Source organism: Martes martes (assembly GCF_963455335.1).
Source record: "Martes martes genome assembly, chromosome: 16".
In the NCBI taxonomy this organism is placed as follows: Eukaryota; Metazoa; Chordata; class Mammalia; order Carnivora; family Mustelidae; genus Martes; species Martes martes.
In genome coordinates, this window is record NC_137904.1 from 52,287,688 (window position 1) to 52,296,927 (window position 9,240).

The window sequence follows — 9,240 nt, forward strand, 5'->3', positions numbered from 1 at the left end:
AATATTCAGAGCCTATCGGGCGGAGGGGAGATGGAGAGCACAGAAAGGTGTGCTGTGCGGACTGCGGTGGGTAACCAAAAAAGATAAAGGATTTCACAAGGAACGCTGCTTGGCAATTCTGAACCAGCTGGACGTCCATGGGAGAGTCCCCTTTTCGGCCTGATGGCCCAGATCAGGAACAGGAAGGCCAGGCTAGTGGGTAGGCACACAAGGCCCGCTGGGTGTGTGTAGGGAACTTGGCCCGCGGCCATGAAGTTGGGCGCTCAGGGGCACTTACACAGCTGGAACGCCGCCTCTCCCGCCTCTCCCAGGAAAGCGGAGAGCAGTGGGAGTGATTGGCACTCAGGAGGTGGGGCTACGCCCGCGCTCTCGGCCAATCAGCTTGCCCGCTGGCTCCGGACTCGCGCAACACCCAGCCTGGGGCAGGTGGAGCTACTCTGGGTGGGGGAAGATGTGGAAACAAGGTGGGTCGAGTGACTACAGCGAAGCGTGGGGGCAGCCTGGGCCTGTCAACCAAGGGTTCCGGGCTGCCAGGCCATCGGGGGAGCACGGGAAGGGCTCTCTGGCTGTCCACCGTCCAGGGAGGGAGGCGGCGAGGCTCAGCAGGGGGACGAGGACATCTGGTCGTAGTCGGGGCACTTGAGCAGGGCCGGGTAGTTGCTGTTCATCTGCAGGGAGGCGTCGCTGGAGATGTCGGAGGGGCTGCGGCCCCGGACCCAGGCGTCCGGGTGTAGGAACTGGCCTGAGTAATCGGAGCAGTTGCTCAGACGAGGCCGGTAGAAGCCGGGGTGCGGCCGGTACATGTCCTCGGCGGTGTACCGCTTCATGAACAGGTACACGGACATCACTCCGGCGCTCTGCCGGGAGGAGGGGGCAGAGCGCTCACTGCTGGGGGCCTGGCCTTGCTCTCCGGCTGGGGCTGGGGTCTGCATCGGGGGGCGGCCATGAGAGCCGCTGGAGCAGGGAGGGGACGTGGACGGGGTGGGGGGGACAGAGCAGGGGTGCCCGGGAGGACACCCCACCTCCACCCCTGGAAGGTGGGAGAGTGACACCTTGTGGGGAGGCAGAAGGGCAGCAGAGTGGGTAGCGCAAGGGTGCTTCTCTGGACCCTGCTCCCCCTGGGCAGTGCGCCCCCCCACCCCGCCTGTGGGGAGGTTTACCTCCGTCAAAAGGAAAGAGATGGCCGAGAAGGCAAATGACCAGCCGTACTTGTAGTTGAAATAGGTCTCTGCGTCCTTGGTCCTGTTGAGCATCTCGTCATTGATGCTGGAGATGTAGAGCACCAGGCCTACCACCAGAGAGAGGCCTGTGGCAAGGCAAGGGGGTGCTTGGTGAGCAGGCCCCCGGGGTTTGCTGATGGGGCGCCCACCTCCCCTTGGGGTTCAGGCAATAATGCTCTCATTTGGGGCTTGAAGGAGAGCAGGTACTGTCCTCCTAAAGACCTTGTTTGGACCATTACCCCCTGAAAGCAGAGAGCTGCGGGGAAGAAAGCCCCCTGTCCAGCCTCCTTCTGAGCCACGGAAGTCCACGGCTCTCACCTCACCTGCCCACGGGAATCACCTGTCTGATATACTTGCCCGAGCCCCGCGCCGGACATTCTGGGTCACTCGGCCTGGGCAGGGGCCCTGACACTGTGCCATCCTCAAAGCTCCCGGCTGATGCTAAGGGGAACTAAGGGTGCATCCACTGAGCCAGCAAGTGGCTTTTGCTAAACTGAGGAATAAGACAGCCTCCCCTGACAGAGGCAGCCAGGGCTTCTGACCGCTAGCTCCCTAACATCCTTGCAGAGAGACTCAGTGGCCTACGGTCTTCACAGCCCCGCTGGCGACGGCAGTGACACACTGAGATCCTGAGGCAGGAGGGGTAAAGCGAGTTTGTCTAGGTTTTGGCAAGCAATAAATCAAGAGGCCAGTGGGGACCAAATTTCTGCTCCATTGTGCAAGAGACTGCCTCAGGCACCAGACCCTTGGTTAGTTATTGTCACCGAATCAGGACATAATTAATTACTCTGTTTTGAGCCGTTCAAGCTTAATTCCACTCACATGATTAAACTAGGGCATCTTGAAGGAGGAACATTAAAGGAAAAGAGGTGTGATTCGAGCCTTCCTTAGCCCTTAACTCAGGCTGGAAGCACTGCTGGCCCAAGGGAACCTTCTCTGTTGTTATTAAAACAACTTCGTGTGGCCCCGTTCATTCAGGCCTCAAAGCTACTATATGGCCTTGACTCTTGTGAAGCTCACAGAAAGATAAAGGAAAAGTTTAACCCCTGAGTCTGTACCTCTTGGACTAGGTGGAAATATCACCATGCAGAAGACAGGCTGAGGACACTGCAGGTGCCCAATAAATATTTGTTGGACTGATGGGTGGAAGGGGGGATGAGCAGATTAATAGATGGAAGAATGGGGGAAGTGGGGTGGGTCGGTTGAAAAAAAGATGGACAGGATGGACAGGATGAAGGGAAGAAAGGATGGAGGAAGAAGTTAAGAAAGGGAAGAAAGAAGGAAGGGAAGGGAAGAAAGGAGGAAGGAAAGGGAAGGGAAGAGAAGGGAGGGGAAAGGAAGAAGGAAGGAGGGAAGGAGGAGGCTATACTGATAAGAACAGGATGAGAAAAGGAACCTAAACTGGCTTGGGAGTCAGGTGGCAATCAGAATACCTGGTGACAAGAGCTCTTTTACTCCCTTCCCTCCCTCCCTCCCTCCCTCCCTCCCTTTCTTCTTTCTTCCCTCTATCCATCCACCCACCCACCCACCATCCATCCATCCATCCATCTACCCACCCATTCATCCACCCACCCACCCACCATCCATCCATCCATCTACCCACCCATCTATCCACCCACCCACCCACCATCCATCCATCCATCTACCCACCCATCCATCCATCCATCCACCCATCCATCCATCCACCCACCCACCATCCATCCATCCATCCATCTACCCACCAGTCCATCCATCCACCCACCCATCCATCCATCCACCCACCATCCATCTGTCTACCCACCCATCCATCCACCCACCCATCCATCCATCCATCCATCCATCCACCCACCCACCATCCATCCGTCTACCCATCCATCCATCCATCCATCCACCATCCATCCATCCATCCGTCCATCTGTCTACCCACCCATCCATCCACCCACCCAACCATCCATCCACTCATCCATCCATCCATTATTCAAGCCATCCATCTACTCATCTTCCATCTGAACATCTACTCCCGAGGCCCTCCCTTGTCTGAAGTACTATCTCCAAAAGAAAAGGTCCTTGTGAAAATGTACAGGTCACCTTAAAGGGGAGAAAGAGCCTACCTTTCTTTCCCACATTCTCTTGCCTTCTCACTCGGAGCACTCCCCGTGAGTAACCACATCCCTACCCGTGGTTCCCTCTCCTACTCCCCATGCAGTTAGCTCCTAATCTCTATTTTTGGGTTTAGGCCCCTTCCACGAACCTCTGACCCCTAGCAGCCTTTGGGACTCCTCCTCTTAGATATTACATGGACACCTCAAACCCAGCATTTCCCACACTAAACTCATGAACTTGGCCCAAATTTGCTGCGTCTCCTGTGGTCTCTAGATCAAGCATGGATATGCCATCCACCCACTGCCCAAGCAAGTACTTGGCACCATCCTTGACTCTTGAAAGCCTAGTCCTTGTCCCATTGAGTTGATCCCCAAATGTCACCTTGAATCCTGTCATTTCTCTCTCCTATCATCCCCTTAGTGTCAGCCACCATCCCCTCTCTCCTGTGCACTGAAATTGCCCCACACCTGCTCTCCCTGCCCCTGTCTCGCTCCCATCCTTCCCTCCATTCCCTAGAGTGGTCATTCTAAAATCCCCCAATATGACCATATTGTCATCCCTCAACTCAAAGTGCTTCTGAGGTTTCTCACAATGTCCAAAATCCATAAGGCATCATTAGACGTCCTCCCATCTCCCCTCCTGGTACATTCCACCTTACATTCCCACCATAACAAGCAATGAACTCCCCAATGCTTCAGCCCCTCTTTCCTCCAGGCTCCCTTTCCAAAACCACCTGCAACCTCACTCCTTTACCTATTTCTTAGTCATCCTTCAGCTCCCCTTCTGGCGGTCTTCCCTGAACAACCCTTGGTCTGAGTTTCAGTCACTGCTCCTGGCCCCCATAGCAGTCCTGGCTTGTCCTGCTGTGTTCATATTTATGTCTACTTGTTTATATCTCTCACTCCGCTGACCTTTTTGTGGGCAGTGATGCCAGAACTCAGAATAAGAAGGCCTGGTAGAAAGAAAGAAAGAAGAAAGAGAGGAAAGAGGAGAAAGAAAGAAAGGAAAAGGAGAAAAGAAAAGAAAAAAAAGAAAGGAAAAAGAAAAAACAAGACAAGCTGGTGTCTCTCCAGGAAGAGAGATCTGTGTTTAAGGGACCTGGGTATGGACATTGACTGGAAAGTGAAAGGGGACAGTACAAGTCTCCTGATGATAGCTGAGGTCTGGGAGTGAGGGGGCCATGATTCCAAAGGCAGATTGTACTTACCTTTCATGCAAAATCAGGAAGAAATAGCCCCTTCAAAAATAAGGATGCTCATTATTGGTGGAACTAAGAAGTCAGAGGTGGCGACAAATGGGCAGTGAGGAGAGAGCCCCAGGTTGAAATCGCAGCTCTGCCCCAGGTGAGCCTGGCAGGTCTCTCCTTCTCCAGGGGTCATGGATGGGCTCGAGGTCATCAGAGGTTCCCCTCACTGACCCAGTTCTGTCCGAGGCTCTGACTCAGCCACCCTGGTGCCAGGGACTGAGCCACAGCTGTGATCACTCTTCCCAGAGCAGAGCCACGGAGGAGTCAAACGTCGGGAGTTGTGAGTGCACGGAAGAAAACCGTACAACTTACCTGAGAGGATGAAAAAGATTCCGGAGACAAAGGCAAGTATTGTCCTGTGGGGACGGATGTGTCCGATGTTGCTCAGGATAAACCCAATGAACATGAAGAAGAGGCTGACCAGAGGGAACGGTGTGGCCGAGCGAATCATTTCTGATGAAGGGGACAAGAGGACACCGTCGGCCTCCCATGGCCTTACCTACTTACCTCCCCTCCCAGGTGTTCCTGACAGTGTCTGCCATCTGGTCCCCCAATCCCCTGGCCTGCATGAGTTCTCTGGGTTCCCTCCCCTTCTTGAGTGGCCCAGGGATCTCCCAGCACTGGCAGGGCTTGGGTCCCTGAGGCAGGGCTGGGAGGTCTGACTTCAAGGGCCAACATGCTTCTCTCGTCTCTTCCAGTGCAAAATGCTCCCTCCTGGGCATCCAATATGGCAGCCGTGGAAGGGTTGGTCACGTGTCTCACTTCCTGTCTTGGGGGCATGAACCCTCACCATGCACACAGGCATCTCTCTCTGAGGGTCATAAGAGACAGTTCCTGGCTTCTGTTGTCTTCAACTTATAATTACTTGGGGAACGGTCTGCATAATTGTTGGGAAACTTGGGAGTTTCCCAAGTGAGAAGAGTGTCTTCGATATTCATGGCGGGCCCCTTGACTACACCTGAGATTTTTCCAATCAGCTGACTCAGGACGGGGGCTGGAAAGACCAACCACGTGATTAGAAGGTGGGGTTTCGAGCCACATGATCCAGGCCTGACTCTGGGAAGAGGACAGGGTCTGGAGACTGTGTTCAGTCATGGGCTCACTCGATCACGCCTCCGTAATGAAGCCCAGTAAAAACTCGACAGCAAAGCCTGGCTGGGGCTCCTGGTTAGTGAACGCATCCATGTGTCAGGGTGGCGACCGTCCTGACTCCATGGGGAGAAGACATGGAGGCTCAGCCCTCGGTGCCCTCCCAGATCTGGCCCTATGTGCCTCTTTATCTGAGCTCTTGCTAGTAAAACTGTGATGAGAAGTATAGTGTTTTCCGGAGTTCTGTGACTTATTCTAGCCATGTTTTGAACCTGAGGACGATCACAGGAACCTTGCTTCTTCCCTCTGCCCCGCTCTGCTCTGTTTTAGCCAGGGAGCCAGGTCAGAAAGTCCGAGACACCTACTTAGAACATTGACGGTGGACTCCGACGTCAGCTGGGAGTTCATGGGCATCACGTATTCTATGGTGAAGCAGCGTCCCCGCTCTTCCCCTGGGAAGACAAGAATCATTTCCATTTCCACGTGATTCTTGAACGTGGATTTGAAGTTAATACGTTCAAATGGTATTCCCAAATGCTCCGGGGAGTCTCTGCCCCACTGGGTTTGCCCCTGGGCTGGATCTAAACCTAGGGGGCCCCATCCCTGGCTAGTGACCTGCAGTAGGGGTAGGGACGCCTCCTGATGTCACATCCTTCCTAGAGAAGCACCCCTATGAAAGTGGACCCAAGCACCAACAGTCATACGAAACGCAGTCCGCACTGCAAACTTGAGGTTGAGGGACACATCTGACGGCCGTCTTGTTGCTCCGGGGCAGACTCAGCTGATGACGGTGCACGGCGGGCTTTGATGGATCACACCCCCCAAGCCTTGTCAATCATTTCGGAAGCCAGATCCTAGTGACTTCAAATTCTCCTTCAGACTTAAGTGGAGACTGGTGCCGCATAGTTTAGGGCCATGGGAAGTGAGGTCAAGGTCAGATGCCATTTCCAACATAGACCAACGAGTCACCAGGAGGCCAGGCCTTGAGGTGTGCTCCCTGCTGAATACTGCTGGGCACCAATCACCACCCTCATTCTCCAAAGCCCCACTATAAAGCTGGGAGGATCACAGGTTCCCTCTGCCCTGTGTGCCTGGAAGGTGACAGGGCCCTTCCAGAAAGGCTCAGTGATCACCCTGGAGGGGTGGTTCCAGCCAGCTCAGGCTGGCAACCAGTCCTGCAGGGCGTGGAGATGTTCGTCTTGTGCAGGCTGGTTCTGGGCCATGATAAAGGGATAAAGACAAAGTGTTTAGAATAGCAACTCAAGGGTTCTAGAGAAGTCCTCGAGAGCTGGAGGGAGGCCCAGATAGGCGGGAGCAAAACCCGAACCAGCTGGCGGATTTGGAAGGGCCTTCATCGGGGTTTTCTCCTCCTCATTTCACGGACTTGGAACAGGGAAACTGTCCGGTATTTCCCATGCTGTAAACCAGCGGACCTGTGACGTCGAGTCAGGGAGACTTGCTGGATCTTCATTTGCCTATTTGTGAAGTGGAAATAAGTTCTGCCTTGGAGTTTTGTGGGGAAGCACTGGGATCGATAATTCCGTGAGCTGAGGCACGCAAGGGCGGTGCCAGACCTGTGGGAGGCCAGCCCCGTTCAGCCTGGGAGGCAGAGTGTGGGGAAGGGTCGGGAAGACGTGGCTGCGTTCATCTCTCAGGTCGGGGGCTGGGCACGCAGGTCCCAGGGGATGACAGGACCTGCTCCAGTGGACACTGTGACTCAGGGCTTGAGTTGGGAATGGGCCCTGGTCACTGCAGGGAGCCCCCTCCAGAATTCACGAAGTCCGTCCCTGGGGAACTTCCCCCTCCCAGTGGGCATCTCTTCCCAGCAGTGGGGGGAGTGCGGGCGTGGGGGGGCTCTCGGGCAGGTTTTCCTGGGGCGGGGGCAGGGGCTGCTCCTCTCTCTGGGGCAGGGCCGTCCCACCCTGGGGTGCCCTTACCTGCGAGGAGGCAGACACGCCACAGGCCCGAGTGCAGGGACATCTTGATCTCCATGCTCTGGTTCTGGGGCAGGACCACGCCCTCCTCCAGGTAGAGCCAGTAGTCGGTGCTGACGGCGATGCCCAGGAGCCCCAGGCCGCAGACGGCAAAGACGCTGCTCAGCAGGGTCAGGGCCTTCCTCCCGCAGCCGCTCATCTTGCCAGAGGTCGCCGGGCGGCCTGCGGCCAAGGAAGTGGGCCCTGGAAGCAGGAGGGGGTGGGGGGAGCTGACCGTAGCGGCCGCAGCTCTGAGGAGGCCAAGATGTGGGGCCTGGGGCGGGTAACTCAAGTCAACCCCGTCTGGGTAACCGGACGAACGAAGACCCACAGGCCACTATGGGGGTGCTTCCCCTCTCCCGCTCCAGAATTCCCAGCTTCCTGGACAGGCTGCTTCAAGGGTCTCTCTTTCCTCTCTGGGAGCGCTCGCTCATGGGCAGCAACCCGCTCTATCCACATGGAAGGCAAGAGAAGCAACACTCTCCTTGCCCTCGAAGGGCTCCCATTAGAAGAACAAGGTACCCCCAGCACAACTGAGAAATGCAGCTTGAGATCTCCCCGAGAGCCTGAGGAGAAACAGAGGCATGAACTCTGCTGGGGCGGACTTCTCTGTGGTAAGAAGGACTCTGAGGTTCAAACGCACCTCGACAGAGAGCATCGGGATCCAGAAGGGGAAGTAGCGGCAGCCTGAAAAAAAGGGGGGGGGGCAGAGAAGGCCCCTTGGAAAGGTGTCTTCCTCACAGACTCTCATCAGTTCTGGGTCGGCCCCAGTCACGAAGCCACACCACAGTCCAAACCCAGGGGGCCTCTAGAATCATCAGACCTGGCCGGCTCGGCTGAGGGATTCTGGGGCCGCCGGCCTCCAGGGGGGGGGCGGTAGGGGTAGCCTGCAGGTGCTCGCCGCCGCTGCTCTATTGTGCAGCCCACGTGGGGAACGACTGATCTTTGCTCCTCCGAGTGTGAGCCATGGACTGGCGGCATCGGCCTCTCCCCAGAGCTTGTCAGAAAGTCAGAATCCAGCACCTTCCACCTTTCTAAACCAGAACCTGCATTTTAACAACATCCAGGTGAGCTGCGGATCTGCGGAAGTCTGCGAGGCTCTGTGCCTAGCAAAGCAGCAGCACGCTACGGTGCAGTAAGGGTCATGATGGGGGAAAGCGGGGATGTGACAGGAGCCCAGGAGAGGGTCACCTAAGGGGCAGCAGGGGGAAGGCAGGGCCATTTCTAGAAAGGAGGGGGGCGGGCGGGGCCAGTCACCTGACACGCAGGGACCTCCCCAGCTGAGCCCGCTGAAAGGGGACAGAAGCCGCGCTCAGGTCAGGAGGCTTGACTTGTCCGGGGAAGTCTGCGCCCACTGTGGGAGCAGGACGAAGGAAGAAGGGGAGGAGAATGGGTGCTCTTCGCCCCAAGGGGGGATGAACTGACCCCAGCTCCTTAGCCCCGGCCCTGCCCTAGCAGCTGACTGTGGGAGAGTTGACCCGGCTACGGAATGAGCCCCACGCTGCTTTCCTGGAGGCGTGGGTGAGAGCCTGGGAGCAGGGCTCCCGTCCCTCGTCCTTCCGGAATCGGCTTTGACAAAGGAGGGAAGAATAAAATCCCAAACAGCCAGCCCCACCAACAGGTCAAGTTG

The 9,240-nt window shown here is 56.4% G+C and overlaps 1 protein-coding gene across 1 annotated transcript; it reads right to left on the reverse strand.

Annotated features, from left to right (window-relative positions):
* Positions 1-599: 599 nt before the first annotated feature.
* Positions 600-7,770, reverse strand: CACNG5 (calcium voltage-gated channel auxiliary subunit gamma 5; the record flags this gene model as incomplete). The annotated part of the gene is made up of 5 exons (XM_080827314.1): positions 600-857; positions 1,161-1,306; positions 4,861-5,001; positions 6,003-6,089; positions 7,575-7,770. The coding sequence occupies 5 exons, from the start codon at positions 7,768-7,770 to the stop codon at positions 600-602; spliced, it is 828 nt and encodes a 275-aa protein (XP_080683440.1).
* Positions 7,771-9,240: the final 1,470 nt, after the last annotated feature.